This window comes from Varanus komodoensis, unplaced genomic scaffold (assembly GCF_004798865.1).
Source record: "Varanus komodoensis strain SLA01 unplaced genomic scaffold, ASM479886v1 scaffold1, whole genome shotgun sequence".
NCBI classification, from domain to species: Eukaryota; Metazoa; Chordata; class Lepidosauria; order Squamata; family Varanidae; genus Varanus; species Varanus komodoensis.
The window spans coordinates 97,145,595-97,165,630 of NW_025335268.1; the positions used below are offsets into that span (position 1 = coordinate 97,145,595).

The window sequence follows — 20,036 nt, forward strand, 5'->3', positions numbered from 1 at the left end:
TTGTTTTCAAGGTGTTTGCAGACTGACTGCCTTATAATTGCTCCAGGATTTTCTCAGGGAATGATGTCAGACTGACTGCTTTATAATTCCCAGGTTCATGTTTTTTCCCCATTCTTGAAGATAAGGACATTAGCCCTTCTCCAGCACTTCTCCTGTCCTACATGATTTCTGAAAGATAATATACAGTGGTTCTGAGAGTTCTTCCACCAGCTCCTTCCTGACTCTTGCATAGAGTTCATTGGGTCCTGGAGATTTGAACTCATTAACCCAATTAGATTATCCTTAACCATTTGCCTGTCAATCTTGAGCTGCCATCCTGCTCCTTCAGCTTGTAGTTCCCCTTCATCAAGATGTTCATAGATTTTCTTTTGGGAGAAGACTGAGGCAGAGTAGGAATTGGGTGCATCTGCCTTTTCTTTGTCATCTGTTACCATTTTGACATTGACTAGCTGAACCCCCATTTCTTTCCTCTCTCTTTTACTATATATGTATCTGAAGAAGACTTTTTTGTTGCTTTTAACATCCCTCACTACCCTCAGTTCATTCTCTGCTCTAGGCTTCCTGACATCATCCTGCAATTCCATACTTCCTGCCTTCCATACATCCCTGCAATTCTATACTACCTGTTGTCTTCTACCCCTTTTCCTTGTTGGAGTTGTTCATAATTGTGTCTTTGGAATTTCCACCCATCTTGGATCCCTTTCTCATTAGAGTCACTTGCCATGGAACTTTGCTTATCACTGTCCAGAGTTCATTAAAATTGGCTTTTCTAAAATCCAGGATACATGTTTGATACACTTGGTTTATGCTTCTTTTAGAATCAAGAATTCAAGAATGGAATGGCCTTTTTTCCTCAGGGTTCCTGTAGTTGCTACCTTGTCCACTAGGTTTTCCCTGTTGGTTACTATCAAGTCAAGGATAGCTGTTCCTCTTGTTCCTCCCTCCACTTTCTTCCAGAGGAAGTTATTAGCAACACAAGTCAGGAATCTCTTGGAGGGGCCATGTTTGGCAGAATTTGTCTCCCAACTGATATCAGAGAAATTGAGGTTCCCCATAACAATGATGACATGCCTTCTTGAAACACTGGCAATTTCCTATTCAAAGTTTCATTTTTATCTTCTCCTTGATGGGGTGGTTGGTAACAGGCTCCTATCACTGTGTTCCTTTTATTCCCTGCTCCATTTATATTAATTCAGATGCTCTTGATGTGGCTAATAAGCTCATCCTCCTTTATTTATATATATCCTTCAGTTGTTAAATTCCTGTCATGGGAGTCATTCCAACTTTCTGTTATCCCTATCAGGTTGTTTCCCACATTCTGGGCATTAGTATATAGTTGAAGTTGAAGACTGCATGCTTAATGCTTTAGCTTCCTTCCTACATATTTTGTTTTGGTTAGACTATTACTGGACAGTGTTAGAGCTGCTCTCTCTGTTGTGATGCTTAAGTCTTTGCCTGTTGTTACACCCAGGTGTACTTCCCCCTCCCCTGTAGGATTCAGTTTAAAACCCTCCAAATAAACCTTTTCATGCTGCAGCAAACATTCTTTCAAGTCCTTGTAAGGTGCAGCCCATCCCTTGCCAGCAGTTCATTTTCCAGGAAGTGTAGCTCAAGGCTCCAGAATCTAAACCTCTCAGTTCAGCACCACCTTTGCTGTCATGCATTCACTTGGAGTATTTTTCTTTCCCTGTCTATTCCTCTTCTAAGTACTGGAAGAGAACTGGAATAGAGAAAACTATTTGGGCCCCAAAGTTCTAGACTTTCCTCCCTAAACCTTCACAGTCTGGTGTGATTTCTTCAAAGTTCTATTTGGCAGTGTCATTTGTTCCCACATGTGTTAGAACAGGGGTCTCAAACTCAACTTACTTGGGAGCCGCTGGAAGTAGAGTCTGGGTGAGGCTGGGCTGCATCAAGTATTCCACCACCGCGGAGGTGGTGGGCCGCTCATCCCGCGGCCGGCCCGGGCACCGCCAGCGCTTTGAAGGCCGCAGGGCCCTTCCCCCGTGCCCTGCCCGTCCCAGCAATTGGCCCACGGGCCACGAGTTTGAGACCCCTGTGTTAGAAGGATATGTGTCAATGAGCTGTATGAGCCTTGGCAGTCTTTCAGTTATATCTCTAATCTGCCGTCCAGGGAGACAGCATACCTTACAAGTCCACAGGTCATCCTGACATACATGTGTTTCCATCTCACGCAACAGGAAGTTTCCCACAAGGGTATTTATCACACAGTACTCTTGATCATATCTTAAAAAATAAGTTATTAAACTGTATTAAGTCAGGCTTCTCAAATAGCTTGATTCCAAGCTTATTTCACTAGCAAATAACTGCTTAGTTTAGAGCTGGAGTGTAAACTCTTCCAGAGAGTATGGCCTACAATTTCCATCTGCCCTAGGTAGCATATCCAGTGATGAGGAATGGTGGGAGTTATAGGCCAAAACATCTGGAGGGCCACAAGTTACACATTCCTGATATAGAACAAATGTACCAATATCAATGCATTAATGCCAAAGACATGGTGGTGGTGCAAAACTACCAATCTTTATGATCAGAATCTTAAGACGGAGAAAAGTACAAATTACCTAAATAAAGCTAGAATTCACAGCTTGATAAATTATGCAAGCTTTTCTTCTGAACCTAAGAGAAGGTGAATGGGAAAGAGGGACAGTTGAACTATAAAGCCTTCCAAATTCATTGAAGGTCACTGAGGGAGTACCTCAGAAAAACAAATAAGATGTGAAAAAAAGAGCTCTCTTAAATATCATAACTCATAATTTCTAAACTGTATGTGAAAGGTCAGTTCTCTGCCTCTTTGGCAAATCAGGCATCAGAAATAATGAAATGGGGAGAACTAGTGAGCAAAGAAAAACAGGAATTTTCAGAAGGCCATCTATCCTGAATATTTTTTTTTCTTGCTAATGCTTACTATATAATGAATGTCAAAAGAAAGTTAAGAACTCTGTGGAACTTGGCCTTAGACTGCAAGTTCCAAGAAGCCTAGAACTCATGCACAAAAGTTACTATAATTGGCAAAAAATCTTACACTGCAATCTTTGACAGATTTTACTTGGAAGTTAGCCTCACTGAACTCAATAGAACTTAGTTTTGAGGAGATAAGTATAGGTCAAGCATTGTTTTCAGACTAACAGTGCAGTATGGGATGTCTTGGCTTAGGGCAGTGTTTCTCTTTAATGTAACTTTTCTGTATGGTAGCTCATGTACCAAAAACTGTTAAAATTTTCAACCCACTAAAATCCAAGTATATCATAAAGAAAAGATAGGCAGAGGAGCCCAGGGCCATAGCAACTCAAAATGGGATTAGAAATCAAGACCTTATTGTGTGGCTGGCCAATTCCTTTCTTTAATGAGAATGGTTTTCAAGTCCTTTTGTACTCCTGTGATGTTATATTAAATTAGCAAGAGTGGATCTGTTCTTTATCCATTGCCCTAGCAATGCTAGTTAGTGCTCCAGCGCTAATGATGTGGCTCTAGAAGAAGTGGTGTGTATGCTAGTGCAACATCATTAGTGCTGAATCACAGTTGAGTATGACCTAGTTCTTTCTCTAAATTGATGTATAGATGGCAGATATATCTTTATCTCACAAGGCTGTATAAAAACCAGTCCTGAAACAGGACAAATGCTGTTGTGTTTCAGTGTTGTTATAGTACATGTATATTACACTGTTTTGTTGTTATTTTTCATTTCTCTTCTAACATTATATAAAATAGACCTTGTTAGAGGTGGCAGGGGCTAGGTTATAGAGCCAATTCAGATGTAACAGCAAATGGATTTGGCATTATATTAGCAAGTATTGAATTCCTATGCTAAGTTTCTCTCCCTGACTACTACTGCAGCAAACCTTAGTTTGCCATTGTATTGGAATGCAGACTAGTATTTATCACAGCTTACCATTCTGGTTTACAGGGAGACTTCAGCTTGCCTTAGATAAAACAGCAAAGAAAAAAGCAGCCTGGAATGGATAAAATAGAAAGCCAATGCTTGCTGCAAAAAAAGAAAATAAGGAAGGAGACAAAGGGCAGATTTGTGTGACATAAGAAATCATGGTGAAATCTTACAGTTGTGGGTCTCTTGTGTCATGCAAGACCCAGTTCTGGGGCTCTTACATGGTAGAATTAGTTTTGTTGAAACCACAGAGGGAATCAGTGGTCCAGTCTAAGGTTTCCATGCTTCACCATCTTCATTTTACCACTGTTGGTATGGAAAGGTCATAGAGTCACCTGGCAAGAACAGCCATAGAAGTGGCCATTCCTAGTCTTTGACCTCTACTGCCCTGAGCAATCAAGCAGTAGATGCATTATTGCTCACTTTATTTTCATTGGCCAAGCAATGTTTCTGTCTCCCTGTTTACCTTTGAAATGAAAATACATGGAGAAGGGCAGAATCCTAACAAAATTGTTTATTTTCATTTAATAAAAACCTCTGTGGGAGCTGGGGTGTTTGGGAAGCATTGCAGACAAGAAGGAACAGGAGGGAGAAGGGGGAGCCCACCACAAGAAGAGGAGGATGCAGTCCATAGGCTATAAGAAGAAAGGATGGAAGTTTTGCTCATGGGGGCTGTTGTGATGCCATGGTTAGGCCAGGAAGAGTGAGGAACAGAGAAACTGCTGCCTGGACAATGATACTGTTTTCTGACCAGTAAAAATTGGGGGAAAATCTATGCATCATGGAAACAGCACAGATTGTCTACTGAGTCATGTGGACTGAGCCGGAGAAGGGAGAATGCTAGTCTGGGATGTCTATGTCATTCCATGTTTGGAATTGTATACAGATGGCTCCTTTATAGCAGACATGCAGGATGGACAAAATTAGTCAGGAAAATAGAAATCTAGTGGGGTGAAAGGTTTTACAGCTGGTGGCAACAGTTCAAAGCTCTGCCTGACCTATTTGTTGCACCTTTTAATATAAATTGCAAATCTCAAACTACATTCCTGAAGGTTATAAAAGCTTTGCAAGGAGTTCTTTGTAAGTTGTAATTATTGTGAATATAGTTTGCTATATTTTTAAAAACCAAAAATAGAATGCTTAGTTTTGTGTACAAAGCAGCTGTTGGAATCTCTCAAGAAGCTACAAAAATCTATACTGATACTGAATCAGATGATTCAGATTACAATTACCCATTTCTAATGTGGTAAGAGGGCCAAAGGTAGTTAGTTGCAAGTTTGAGCATGTGGTTATGGCATGCTTTCTTTGACTTGTCACTTCCTCAGACTCTTTACATATAGTAATGTTAGGGAAATGGTGTAGTTTGTGGGTTTGAAGCAAGTGATCAGTTTGGCCAACTGTGCTGACAAGCTCAGCTTTTAAAATCTAATATGGCTGCAGTTAACAGCACTGCGGCTAACAGCACAGTTGTTCATCTCAATTCACAAGATTTAGAAACCAATTCAGGATGCTGGTAAGAACAGAAGACGAGGGAAGAAATACTTGAAAGTCAGCAAAAGTCACCTTGGTAACTGCTGCATTACACTCGCTCAGAATGAAGAGACTTCAAACATGACTACAAACAGCTTTAAAGAAACAAAAAGAATTTAATCATCTAAAGAATTAATCTGACAACTGCCCACACTTACGCCTCCCACAATCCTTCAATCACTTGGGAATGAGCTTTAATCTTAGATTCCCCTCCAGTTCCATAAAATGCTAGATATGCAGTCTTCAAACTGGGGCATTTCCGGCACACTGCTCTCATTCAAACACCCTCCTTCTCTTCACACAGCAGCCCTGGCTTTTGTCAGTGTTCTTCCCCCCCACCCTCTCTCTCTCTGTTTGTTTCTAGATGCAAACTGAGAAGCATGAATTATTTGTGTTGGTTGGATGAAGCATTTAGTCTGATAGAGATACTTGTGATATTTTTATTTCAAGTTAGTACAACCTTAAACATAAAAAATAAACAACTGAACCATCTTTATTAACTGCATCTGGTTAAGTGCAGGAGTGAAGGGGAGAAACCAAGATGAAGTATGGTCTTAAAAATGAAACTTAAATTAAAGCTACAATTTGAAGACAAAAGAAGGTGCAGTAATGAGTTCTTGATTCTCTCCCTCCCCGTTTTTTTCTGAAAGGCTAGGAATTCCATCACTCCCTCATCTGGGTTGTCCTCTTTCCCAAGGGCCAGGCATGGATTTTCATTCATGCTAAAAGAATGTGAAAATCTCCTGCACACTTGGTTCTTTATTCAGCTTAGCGTAGGTTATTGAAAATCTAATATGTGGGTGGCCCTGCCAGTACCCTCCCATTCTTAAGAGCTGGCAAGGCAAAAAAGAAGGGCCTTCATTTTAGAGACAGAATAGATGGAAGACTCTAAGCTTCCACAGTTACACAGTAAAGAAAATCTCTTGGTGTCAAGAGCCAGAGCCAACAGGTCTCAGTCAAAGATGGCTTTAAGGCAGCTCATTTCAGAGCTTCTACACAAATCGGTGTGGAGAAGAAGCTCAACAGGATGTTGCCAAGCCAGGAAATGAGGCAGGATGAATTTCAAGGCCAAGAAGTAAACTCCTGGAATATTAGGGCAGGCAGAAATTGGGGCAACAGCAACAACCAAAAAAAAAAAAAAAAGCTTAAGTAAACTTTATATACGTTTAAAGTTGGAACTATATGGCTTATTAGTCTTACACATCATAAAGTGAAAATACGTGTTTATATTGTCAGTTTTCATCAAGTACATCACATAACTTACAGTGAGCAGGTTCGCAGCAACCCACACATTGTTGGGGATGAGCAGGAGTGAGGCAGTGCACCACCCTCAAGCATTTTCATTGCTCCCACTTTCAACTAACAGCCTGCAATCTACTGCAGGTTATAATGATACCCACGTACTTATGTAATTTAAGCAAGAAGCTGTGGATTAACTCTGGGTTGTGTAATTTGGTCTGGATGTCACAGTAACAATCTGTGAAGGGGGCAGTTGTAAGTTGTTAATTGAAATTGAAAGTGACAAGCATATCAGAGACTGCATACTTGCTCAGTCCCACTAGATTTTAGGAATTGCCATTATATACAAAACAGGTTACATATACCAAGGTAGCTTCTCATTGCCAGAAATGGGTACTGATTTCCAAAACCATAAACCACCTTTATAGAGCATTGTGTATGCCATTCATTTATTAGATTACATAGACCCAGATACAGGAATTCAGGGTCCATAGCACTACTTCTTGACAGCATGTCTTTTATTTTTATCTGCAGTTCATTGCTCTGGCAAAAGTTGTGTAGCAACACCTTTCTCGGCAAGTTGACTAAGATCCTGTGATAAGGGCTAGGTGAAGAAAAAGCTAATACTGTAGTAGAATTCATATTTAGCACAATTCATTCTTTGTATTTGGATAACAACAGTAAGCTCAGCTAAGTCTGACTATAAATTGATGGTTATTTCCATTGGAAATCTCTTAGCAGTAAGTTTTATGTGAAAATAAATGGTACTCTCTTTTCTGAGTAAATGAAACCTAATCCTAAGAGTATGCAACTTTCCAGTAAAGCAATCTGAACAGGTATTTTGGGTGCCCAGTGCAGGCCCCCAGTTCTCCAAAGGTTTCCATCAGTATCCTCTAGGTTTAAACTCTGCTGTATTATTTGTTAGCACTAGCTAAGGTATACTCCTATGCAAGTTAGGGAAAAATGTACGACTCCCAGCATGACCTAGGCGGCATAGTGGACTGGAACATGTGAGAGTTATAGTTCTTTTTTTCCTTTCAAAATTTTCATAGGATCAAACCCTTAGTCTTGTTTATAATGATACAGAGTAAACCCAAGTTGGCTCCAGTGTCCATAAATTTTGTCATTCTACTTCCTAACTTGCAACTTTGGGGTATATGGTTTCAACATATCAACATAGTGATATGTTGCTTTCAAATATCAACATATTTGATATTTGGTACTTTGCAGTAGTTTAATTTTGCTTAATGTGCATGAAAGATAAAAAAGGTTTAGCTGAAACCCAACTGGATGTCATAATAAAATTTAACTGCAAAGCACATTCTTCAAAGTCTGCTCCATGTCGTTGTGGTGTTTTTTTTTAAGTCCTTCCTATTCAGTTACACCACACTGCTTTGTATTCTATTTTCATTTTTTAAAATGGAGAGAAATAAAGCATGCAGCTGAAACCTTAACTTTTTGTGGAAGCTGTATCTATATGAATTGTGCTGTGACCCATATAACAGTGGTTCTAAAATGGTGGGATTATATCAATTAACCAGGGAGTCACAAGACTTTGAAGTGTGGATCATTTCCTCTATTCTTCTGGCCAGGTTTTCCTTAAATGAAATAACTTTCCATTTTGCTAACAATTTACCTCACAATTTGCAGGAGATGTTGTCCTTTCTAAAGAGGAAGTCTTTGATTTCAAGAGGGAAGTGCTTGAAGCAAAGTCTGTTGTAGAATCTTTCAGACTTTGGTCTGTTGTAGAATCTTTCAACCTGATATGCTAGTCCTTTGGGTCACCCCTCTTATCAAGAAAAAGAAGCCTGAAATTAATACAATTTCTCCTGGCTGAGGTCTTCTGATCATTTTGCCTGGTGTTGATGTTACACAATGCATGCTAGTTGTGAAGTGTCTTGTTTCCATTATTACATGTGCCAGGCATGGGCTGCTTTCTTGTTCAGAGCTGACAAGCATGAGTAACAGCACCCCAGTACCCTAGAACAAATCATAGGTTGTTGGGTAGTTTGGAAGCCAGGTTGAAAAAACATGGCAACCCTCACTTAGTGTCCATTATAATGAAGATGTGGTAGCTCCTGACTGGCTTGCACAGGATGGGGAAAAGAAGCTACTATGGCTTCATTTTCTTTCCCAATGGTGTGTTCTCAGTCAAAAGGTTCATAAGACATAAGGCAGGAAATGAGACAGAAGTAATTTAAGGGTAAAGAAACAGACTCATGGAATCTTAGAGTGGACAAAAATTGTGGAGAACAGGAAAGGCTTTTTGAAAGTTTCATATATCTATCCAGTTGTGCAAACCTGGCTTTTTATCTCACTGGGGAAACTAGCCAGGAGTTTGGTGGAAAAATTTTCCAATTTAGGCTTCTGCAAACAATCATGAACAAATTTAGCAAGTTTGGATAACCTGAAAGAAGCAGCTCTGGACTGTACATCTCTTGCATTGGGCAATCTGCTGATTGAGTAGCAGTCTGTATATGTAATTTAAAAAGAGCTGTTCTTCATAACAGAGGAAGTATTTTGGTCTTTTCAGAATTTAGTATAACAATGTTTGATATTTTGCTAAAGCAGTCAGACTTACAGACTTACTTATACCTGCTTAGTAAGGTATACCTATCTTCAAGTGCCACTACATGTACTTATATCTCTGGAAAACTCTTGGCAGTATAGGAAAAGTGTTTCCTTCCAACAGCAGGCTTGCAAGTCACTCCCCTCCTTGGAAATTGTCAGTGGTGTGACTTAATGCCTTCTCCCCAGGGGCCTCTGCCACAGACAGAAGGGATTTCATTGTCATCCTAACATATATTACCCTGAACTTCTGTCCTTTTTTCTAGTTCCTCTGTATCCTCTAAGCAAGTATAGTAGTTGTATTATATTATATAAAATGGTGTTTTAGTATATTCTTAAGAATTGTGTCTATTGTATGACAGAATATAAACTCAAATTGTGGGTACAAAATGTGCTGTACATGTAACACACAATTCAAACCACACAATGCTTTATTAAAAGTACTTAAAAACACACGAAGGACAAAATCATGAAAGTTTTCTGTAGAAAGAGTATGAATTTCACAGTCTGGTTATTCTTGTCATGTACTTCAAATTTAAGGCCGTATAATAATGTTGCTTAGTCTTTGGCAGTGATTCCCTTTTTTCAGTCTGAAGTAAATTGTATTTTTGTAGAACTAACTGTAGTAGTAAAAAACAGAGAATAAGCTCCTTAAGAGTCAGTATCACTGGGTCAGAGTAAAGTGTAATAAGTTGGAATATAACATTGTAATGTAGAAAATAGCGTGCCCTTGGATGAGCTGCCTACATACAGCCGTGTATCTTTGCATCTCTGAGAACTTGTGTTGGCTTCTTCTGGGATACAGCTTTGTCATGCTAATCTACTACTTTCATCTTTCTACTTAACTGATATAAACAAGATAACTGTTCTTAGGCACTAAACACCTATGTTTTTTCTTTTCCCTAGGAGTCGCAAGGACAGTCTGGAAAGTGAGAGCTCAGCAGCAATTATTCCTCATGAATTGATTCGCACTAGACAGCTTGAGAGTGTACACCTAAAATTCAACCAGGAATCAGGAGCATTAATCCCACTTTGTTTAAGGTAAGTGGAACTTTACTTTTCCTGTAAAAAACATGCTAGTATAGCTGTGGCTAAGCTATCTCCAGCCTCAAAGGCTAGAGTGAATACAAGACATTTGTCTGTGACACATGCACTTGTAAATATACCCACTAATAATGTAGTATGTACATGCAAATATGGTACAAGGCTTAAATTGATCCACCTTCAGAAGACGCTGATGAGACTTTTAAAAAATGCTCTTTGCAAAAGTTGCCTTGTGACCCCTTACACAGTAGACAATAAACTGCAGTTGCAAACATCTTCCTGATTTCAGAGCTGCCTGAGTAAATCCAAAGCCTTTGATTAACTTTTGTATCAGCTTTCTTTTCCTGCCTAAACTTCAGTTATCACCAGTTCCTGGTTATCATAATTCTAGGCAATTATATGACCCAATATCAGCCTTGAAGCCATGTTTATTTGAAGCTTTTGTTTATCTGAATGTTTCACATATCTTTTATTAGTGAAATTTTACTGTTTTTTTCTTTGAGTTTACAGCTTAAAATCATACAGTTGAAAGTAACCATTTGCCTTGAAGCCTTTAAAAATGTTATAGCCCACACATACCATCTTAATTTACTATTCAAATGAATCTGATTTTGTTTATTGAGGATAAATTTATTAAATTTCTCATTACAGTTCATGAGCAACAGTAAAATGTGATTAGAACAAAGAAGTGTAGGTCAGGTGTAGATTTCCATTTAGCCTTCCAACCTAACAGTCATTCCCTGTGGCATGAGAGTCATTTCTTCTACAAGTTGATTAGGCTACTGTATGCTTGTGTATATTGGAAATTACATGCAGTACAAATTGCATGGGACTTCTTTTTTACCCAAGGCCACAGTCTACAAAGGCCTTATTTACTTAAGACCTTGGCCAAGTTATATTCACCATACCCATACTATTCTTTTTAAATCTGGGAACATACAGTGATGTGCATAAATGTCATGGGATTTGAAGAGTTTAGTTTTTGAGTGCCACATGGGGAAGGTAGTGAGGATTTCTAAATCACATTTACATGTGTTAATATTTATTCTTCCAGGGGCAGATTATTACATGGACGGCACTTTACGTACAAAAGTATTACAGGGGATACAGCAATCACTTTTGTATCTACAGGAGTTGAAGGAGCCTTTGCTACAGAGGAACATCCATATGCAGCACATGGACCCTGGTTACAGGTAAGAGTTCCTCCCATTCCTCTTTTCCTCTTTGTTGCAGTCACTCTTCCCTTTTTGGGTCTTCCCAAAAGAATGATCTTAGCTTATTTTCACTGTATTATATTTAGGCCAAGAGAGTCTTTGCATTCTTCTCCTGTTTCTTTTGAAGTATATACGGAAGGGAATTTTAAGCCAAAAAGTAATGGCAGTTTCTAATACCCTCTTCTATGTAAACAGCAATTTTCTCTCCCAGAATCCCAGAACATTTTACAAACTCTGCATCCTCTAATTCCTTCTCTCACCACTGCAATGCAGCTACCTTTGTAGTCACTGTTGTTTTTGAACAGCATACTACAGCCTTGGAGGCGAGGTTACAATATTTGAACCCACGAAGAACTCAAAAGGAAAATCAGAACTACAGAACTAGGATCCTTGCAAAATAATTTTAGCCTAAGGCAACTGTGGTGAAAAGGCCTGGCTTTTGAGAAAAGAGCTGTGGAATTCTTCCTTCTCCCTAAGAATAAACACTAACAACATAATTCCTGATTTTAACAATCTGCTAGGGCACCACTTCAAGAAACAATTTGACCAAAGCTTACTGCCAAGATGAACTGCTAGCTTAGTTTTGAGTCTTTTCCTTTAAAACGTCCAGTTTATGGATTCCTACATCTACTACCCTGCCCCCTGCACACTGAGTATGTTGTTTCACTCTTTCTAAAATCCTGCCATCATGACTGTGTGCTGTTTCTAGGATGAACTAAAGAGGCAGGAAATAAAATTGAAATACAGAATAGCTCTTCTAGGGGAAGTGGCCGAGCCAGCCAGCAATCTGTGGAAAAATTATTTGAAGCAGCTGAGTTAAATTTCTTGCCTTCCAGTGATGGAACACTCTGTGGCTTATCTGTCTCGCAATGGCCCATTGTTAGGTATGGATGCTTTCTCTGCTAAAAAGCTTGACTGAAGTGATGGAGAGCTAGGGTAGGCTTGATCTGTAGAGATTCCACTTCTCTGGTCAGATACCACATCCGCCAGTTTTGATTGCCTCTATCTAATGCAAGACACCTAAGAGAGGACTGGAGTTTTGTTGGTGTACTGGCCATCCTAACAATCTCCCTGTCTGAGCTAACTGAGCTGGTCTTGAGTGTAGTATTAGAGACCTCAAGTCTCTGAGGACCTTAACACTTATGCCAAGGTTTCCTTGTTATCAGGATTAGTTCAGGATTTTATGACTTTCATGTCAACTATGGGCCTGTTTCACATATTATCTAGCCCAACTGATGTGCAGGTCATACCTTGGCCTTTGTTTTCTGTGCTGGATTGGCAGAAAAAGATGTATAGGTGAGAGAGCTAGTAGTGACTCCATGGACTCATTCAGTGTTGTACTGGGTACCTAGACTTCTGGGGTGGTCAGTGCCTCCCTGAAAGACAGCAAGGTTTCCACAGCTTTAACAGAAGCAGTAGTCAGGCTGTTGAAGAAACCAAATCCTGTGGTTTTGGATAACTACCATCCTGTGTCAAATTTTCCATTGTTGGGAAAGGTGCTGAAGCATGTGGTAGCCTCACAACTCCAAGCAGTATTGGATGATTACTCAGATCCATTCCAGTCAGTTTCAAACCTGCTTATGGGCCAGAAACAGCCTTGGCTGCCCTGGTTGATGACTTATGCTGGGGAATGGATGGGAGGAGGACAGCCATTTCAGTTCTTTTGGACCTCTCAGCAGCTATTGATTTTATCAGCCATGGTATTCTTCTGCCTTGTTTTTATCAGCATTGGGCTTAAGAGGCATAGTATTAAAGTGGTTCTAGACCTTCCTGTAGCAGTCTAAGAAAGTAGTGGAATGGGGAATTTTGTTCAACCCTATGCCATTAGACTCTGGGGTGCTGGAAGGTTCCATCCTATCCCCTGTGCTTTTTATTTGTAGAGGAACTTCCTGGAGGAAATCATCAGGAGGTTTGGGATGAAGTGTTACTAGTATGCAAAAAGTACTCAGCAATACCTCTCCTTTCATCTTCATGTCCCAGGGAGGCTGTTGAACTCTTGAACTGAAGGCTACTTGGGAGATAAATGTAACAAGCAAAATCTTAAATCCAGATAAGATAGAGATACTGTGGGCTGGGAAAACAACTCCTCTGGACAAAGGCTTACAACTGGTCTTAGATGGGCTGCATTCTCTAAAAGACCACAATATGTATTCTGTGGGTGTTCATTGACTCTATCCTAGCAAGGGATGTCCAGGAGGCTGTGGTATCCAGAAGCATATTGTACCAGCTTAGGCTGGTACATCAACTGTATCTGAAAAGAACACACCATGCCTCAATTATCCATACCACTAGTAATGTCCAATCTGGACCACTGTAATACACTGTACATGAGCCTGCCTTTGAAGTGGAGGGCTGCCAACACCTATATTAGTCACCTATACTTTAAGATCAGAAAAAGAGGCTCTTCTAATTTGCCCACCTTTGAGGGCATCTAGGTGGGCAAATAGACAAGAAAGTGTTATTTCCACAGTGATTACACACCGCTGGAATGAGTTGCCACAGAGGGTCCACCTGGCTGCATCATTGCAGGCTTATAGGAAAGCCCTGAAATCTTATTACTTAACTTTGACTTTCCCCTGATTGTTTTATCAAATTCGGTTGTAGCTGTGTATTGTAGGTTTTATCTTATGCTTGTTTTCAGAATGCTTGCTGTTTTTATAACCATTTCAGTTTGGGGAGGGTTTCTTTCCAGAAAGGTGACCAAGAAATATTTTAAATAAAATACCTTAAAATATTGCAGAGCTTTGCACAGAATCTATAACTTGTAGCATGCATAAGAACAGAAAGGCTTATTGTATGGAATTTTTGACCTGGCACATTTGAACATGTATGTTTCTTTCCTATGAGCCCTCCTGTTCTTTGCTCCTCTAGGTGTCACAGTTGGGCTGGGTATAAACATGTTTATCATTTTATATTGTTAACATTTTCTTCAAATGAATGAACCTTTCAAGAGCTAAATTGTAACAAGTCTTTGCTGGCTTGTTTTCTGAGGAAACATTGAGTTTCCCAGCACACAATCATGATTTAGAAAAGATGCTCAAAGGATTAAATTCATGTTCTGATTCTTGGACTGTCGTCTTTGAACTTCTGCACATAGGCTTTAGGCACAGATATTTAGAATTTACAACTGTGTATAAATATATTGTAGAACACTGAATAGTTTTTATACAGAATAATACTTGGCTACATTTTAGAGTTGGATGTTCATACAAAAAAGTAGAAAATTTTTTCAGAGAAGACAAGAGTGGTCTACCTTTGTATGTTACGGATATGGCACTTTTGGAAATAATCTTACCCAGTCTTAGACTCCTGGCCATCCTTCTTGCTGCTACTTGCCCTGTAATTTACTACAACTGACAGAATAGGGAAGCAGATTGAGGAATTAGCACCTAAAAGGAAATAGTTTAGGAACTAGACCTATGATTTTAGAATGAAAGCAAAATAATTACTCTTAGGAAGAAAAACAGAATGAAAGCAAAATAATTACTCTTAGGAAGGAAAACAGTAGTTTGCCAATTAAGCACAGCTCAAGTTTTAAAAGGAGAGAGGAAAATGAAAAAACAAAATGATAAAAGCAAATCAACCCACAGTTGCTGTTATATGTAATCTGATGTAGACTGCCCCAACCACATTTACCCTTTATTTGATAATCTCATAAATCTCGGTTCAGTTTAGCAACTTCCTGTCATCACATAATGGTTTTACCTCACCAGCTTCAGCTTGATCTATTGTATTCTGTCTAGCAAGGATACAGAAATATTGTAAAGTGGTAAAAATACAATCTCTAAAGTGCTTTACCTTAGTCCAGGAGGGGACAACTTAAACAAAAGTATGTTGGTAGTTTTGGCCCTGTTCGTTTTCCCTTTATGCTGCCTACCATTGGAATGTGGGCCCCAAAACCTTAGGCTGAAAGAGTTTTTCTTCCCCTGGTATTAGGAGAGAGAAACACATCCTGATCCATATCACTTGAAGGACTAAGATTCCTTAATCTTAATTTTCCTTGCTCACAACAGTATGGATCCATGTTACTAAGAAAAATTAAAGCATTTCCCCATCCCAGTGCTCCTAATGACCCCTGGGGGTCTGTGCCCTGCTCCCAGTGAAGCCTTTGGGAAATTACATACCCATGTCTTTTTGTGCACCTTCTTTCTCAGAACTTACTTCTGCAAGGAAACTGGGCTCATGAGAAAAGTCAGCCCTGCACTACACCTCTTCTTTTCTAGAAGGATTGGTTGTGCTGGGAAACAAGATGCATAAAAAGAGCCATCACTGTGACCCGTGTTTACCAGCAGAATCAAGCTCCTGCTAATCTACCAAGTAGCCTGCCAGATTTTGCAGAAATGCCTTTGAATATTGACGTTATACCTTAAACAACTTGCTAAAACTGTCAGAGTAGACAAAAGCCTGCTTTGTAATGTGAACAGCCAACTCTAAAATTTAGCCCAAGTTCAACTTGAGTTTGTTGGACATACATGGAAGAAAAGAGATGGGCTGGTCTCTCTTGCCCCATACATCCATCCACATATTTATAGGTCGCCTGTAATTGCCGAGGCCTTCCTTTAAGCTCATATTCACATTAGCCAGATTAGTAGTTGAGCTGGAGCTAATTGATTCTTGGGTAAGAGACACTTGTTCTTGTAGCATAGGCATAACTCTAAGTGTTTTTGGCAGACTTGTGTTTTTCAGGGTGGTAATAGAAAGCTAAGTTGAAAAAGGATGTTTGGGAATATTAATGCCTTATTCCAAAAGAAGTCGTATGAAGAATTGTTCTGGTTTCTATGTCAAGGCTTACCGAGCACAACTTGACAATACAAGGCCTGCTGACTATTAATTTAAAGAACCAATGGTATTTCTGTTCTAAAGGTGCCATGTGTATTTAATATATAGTTTTGCACCTTCACTTCAGTGTGTTCAGAGTCAAGAACAACCCACTAAACAACTTATCTGAACCCTTATTTAATTCAGTCATACCTTGTTTCTCCCCTTAGTCAAATGACTCTTGTGTTACCCACATTTTTCACACACATAAAAGCCAACTGAACAGAACATATTTTAGCCTAAGCTTTCATTTTGGGGATTGTGGGAAGCCTGCACTTGTAAATAATAAATATATGCATATGCCAACCGTGCTTTGCTATAATCAAGGAGCAAACTTCGGATTACCAACACCATTTTTGTAGAAGTCAGTGCTCACTATTATGACTCTTCCATAAAGGAAAAGGCAAGAAAAGCCAGGTGAGAACATAAATTGAAGTGCAGTATCCTATCTACAGTGATAGATTTAGCAAGTTGAGTATAACATTCACACAATCTTTAAGGATATTCCTGCTGAAGAATTACCTTTGAGCAGAAGATTCCTTGCCTTCTCACCCTCAACTGAACACATAACTCATTCATGAGATGTGAGTGAATCTCAACCCTATCATTTTCTGAATGCTACCAAAAACTGAAAATCAAGTCATATTGATTATGGGTTGGAATGCTGAAAGGCTACCTACTTATGTTCTCCATAACAAAGCATAATATACCATGAGAGTGGTATTGGCTTGTAAAATTTGGGTTTTCTTTAGAAAACTTGTTGAATACATAATAATGAAGTAAATGTTGGAAACTTGACACAGATGGTGATACCAAGCCTAGCAAAATGGCTTGGTGCTACTAAATTATAGAAAGCATCCTTATACCAGATCATACTATTTATCCATCTAACCAAGGGTGGACAACATATATTACCACTTGTGCCTATCCCTAAATTGGCTGCAAAAGCATATAACTTAATTTGTTAATGGCAGCCATTTTCTAAAGGAACAAGCCTGCCGCTATGGCAGCCATTTTGTGAGCACTCCTCATATGCTCAACATTTCCATGTTCCCATGCCAAAAAAAGATTAGGGAACCCTGATCTGTAGCAAGGGCATTATTGACAGTTCTTCTGCTCCCAACTCATTCTGTCTAGAACCAAATAGAGTTGGTGTTTTGCCACTTGTAGGGTTTAGGACATTCTTGGATAGTTCCATGATAGCTGTAAAATCTTGAATTGCTCCAGAGAGATTTTTTTAAAACCACAACTGCCTGCCTAAGAGGGTTCTTAGTAACAAATGCAAGACTACTGCTGTGAGTTCAGGTAGAAAAACTATTGAACAGTGGATTTCTATTCCATATCATGTACTGATAACAAATTGCTGATACTTGAAATAAAGCACTCTACCAAAGAGGAAACCTAGTTAGAGAGGAGGTGGCATTTTAACAGACCATCACCCCAGCCATCATCTGAATAGATGGTGCAGTAAGAAAATGACTAGGAATAGGTGGGAGAAGTTGATGCCTCCCTCTTCAGCCAGTCAGAAGAGGAAAGATAAGCCAGATGAGCATCCCATTCAGGATCTTATCCTGTGTGACATTTTTAATTCATTTTTACCAACACAAAAAGGTTTACACAAATAAAGTCTGGTATTGCATTTTGATGTGAGCAAAGTTTAGCAGAAAAATAAAGGGCAAAAAAAAAAAAAAGATGAGAATTGATCTTTATCTTCTCTCCCACTGCTATGGGAGTATCATGCAAATCTGCTGGACAGTAATGAGTTCTAAGAGTTTACTTCATTTGTGAAAGTTGTCTCAAAAATTAGGAGTTTAAAAAAGTGAACAGTTGTCAAAATGTTAAAAGAATGGGGCATGCTATTTAACACAGGATTGTGTAGCTTCTTTACAAATCTGAAGCTTCCAGCTTCTTGCAAAGTATACTTCTGACTCTCATAGTTATGAATATTTTCCTTGCCTTCTCCCCTCCTCCAAAATTTTACTGTTGGTATTTGGCATGCAGCCCATACATACTTCTTATGGGATATCCATTGGTCACAAGATGAGCCTTCTGCTCTTGAACACCTCTCAGTTCTCCTTGCAAATACCTCTTTCTCCACTTGCTTTCTTGTGTTCAGATCTTGTCCAAGACCCTAACTTTGAACACACAATTCCATCCCCCAAAGCAGAATGAAGAAAGCAAATTAGTATTATATTATTTGCATAATACATTTACAATAGCAAAGTTAAGGTTTTTTGGTCACAGAATTTGAATTCTTTTAGGATTCAGTTTTAGGGTCCTGAAATCACTCTTTTCTACAAGCGCTTAGAATTGTGCTTATATCTACTGATCAGTTGCACAAAGTTAAAACCTCTTGATTTCTTGTGTTAGCCTAGCTTAATTCCTGAACACTTTCCACTGTTTCCAATATTGTTCAATAAAAACTCTCTTTGAGCCACAAAGGTGCAAACATAAGCAAGAATCCTTATTTGTTAGCAGTAAGCTCCTATTTGTATGTTAGTTACTTTGGCAGTGTCTCTGATGTGTAACACTTGTGCTAATGCTGAACATGATCAAAGGCTTCCAGCAACGTTTTCACCTCCTCTAAAATAATGGCTGCCAAAAGCATCAGCAACTCTTTCTGAAGATATTATTAAGACAAACCTCTTCCTGAAGGCAAAGTAAATGCTGCAGGTGAACAGTTAGGCTGGGTAAAGTAAATGGACTGTCTCTTTTTGTCTCATATACATGCGTACATACACAAAGAGACAACTTGACCATACCTAGATGTGATAAAGATTTTTAAATAGCTAGGAAATATTAAATGAAATACAATAGTGATTTACCAGTATCTGTCAGTGCGTGGTGTTAGAAATATCCAAAGTGTGAAGAAGCTAAGTGACTTTGGATTCAGCTTTTCCCATCACTGAAATAATTGAATGGCTGATTCATATGCTATGTAGCATAGCAGCAGACATATATTTCATAATGCATTTAACAGTAAGGAAATGCACCTATCTTGGCTGTTTAGTGCAACTATTTGCAGATGCACAATAGTTACATACCTTTGTTGATTTTTTAAAATGTGTGTATCTAACAGTGCAATATTTAATGTGACTCTTGGGGTACAAAAAAGGGCATGCATTATCTTGGAACCAGGGTTTTTTTTATGATGAGTACATAGGTGGGAGAAGGTGCTTTGCTCTCCCTCACGTTATCTCCATGTCGAGGAAGAAAACTCAGTGCTGGAGCAGTCCTTATCATTCTTTATTCCAGCAATATGTCTAGCCCTTTCTGTAATATGGTTTTGCTTTTGACATTACTATGCTACAAAGGTTCTATAGCCCAGGGTCAAACTAGATGTCACAGTATTTTTAAACATGCTGGTATTTTTAAACATTTCATCAACAGTGTGTGTGCCTTTCTTCATGCAACACGCATATGATTAGGTCCATAGCTGCAGGATGGAAGGGTTATTCTGATGGCTTTAGCATATATGGGGAGAGTTTTAGAGTAGCTGGCCACAATTATTCTGAAGTCAGAATTCAGAATTACATCTGTGATTTTAATACGTGAGAAGGGAAAACCAAGAATAAGCATGCTACTAGCTCTACCCTTTTACTGCCCATCACATTGTCCTTCATGTTTTGAGGGCAAATGTCTACAGCTTTTAATCATGCTTCTAAATCATGTGAGGACTTCAGTGAATAGAATAGTCATTCCTGATAATCACCTTCAATATG

The 20,036-nt window shown here is 39.1% G+C and overlaps 1 protein-coding gene across 2 annotated transcripts in view; it reads left to right on the forward strand.

The window, feature by feature from the left end:
- The window catches only part of SUFU (SUFU negative regulator of hedgehog signaling), a 102,908-nt gene that overhangs the window by 61,887 nt on the left and 20,985 nt on the right, over nt 1-20,036 (forward strand). For both annotated transcript variants that reach the window (XM_044437620.1, XM_044437629.1), the window contains exons 9-10: nt 10,145-10,279; nt 11,337-11,475. In XM_044437620.1, the coding sequence (XP_044293555.1) occupies nt 10,145-10,279; nt 11,337-11,475 (274 nt within the window). The remainder of the gene's footprint in view (nt 1-10,144; nt 10,280-11,336; nt 11,476-20,036) is intronic.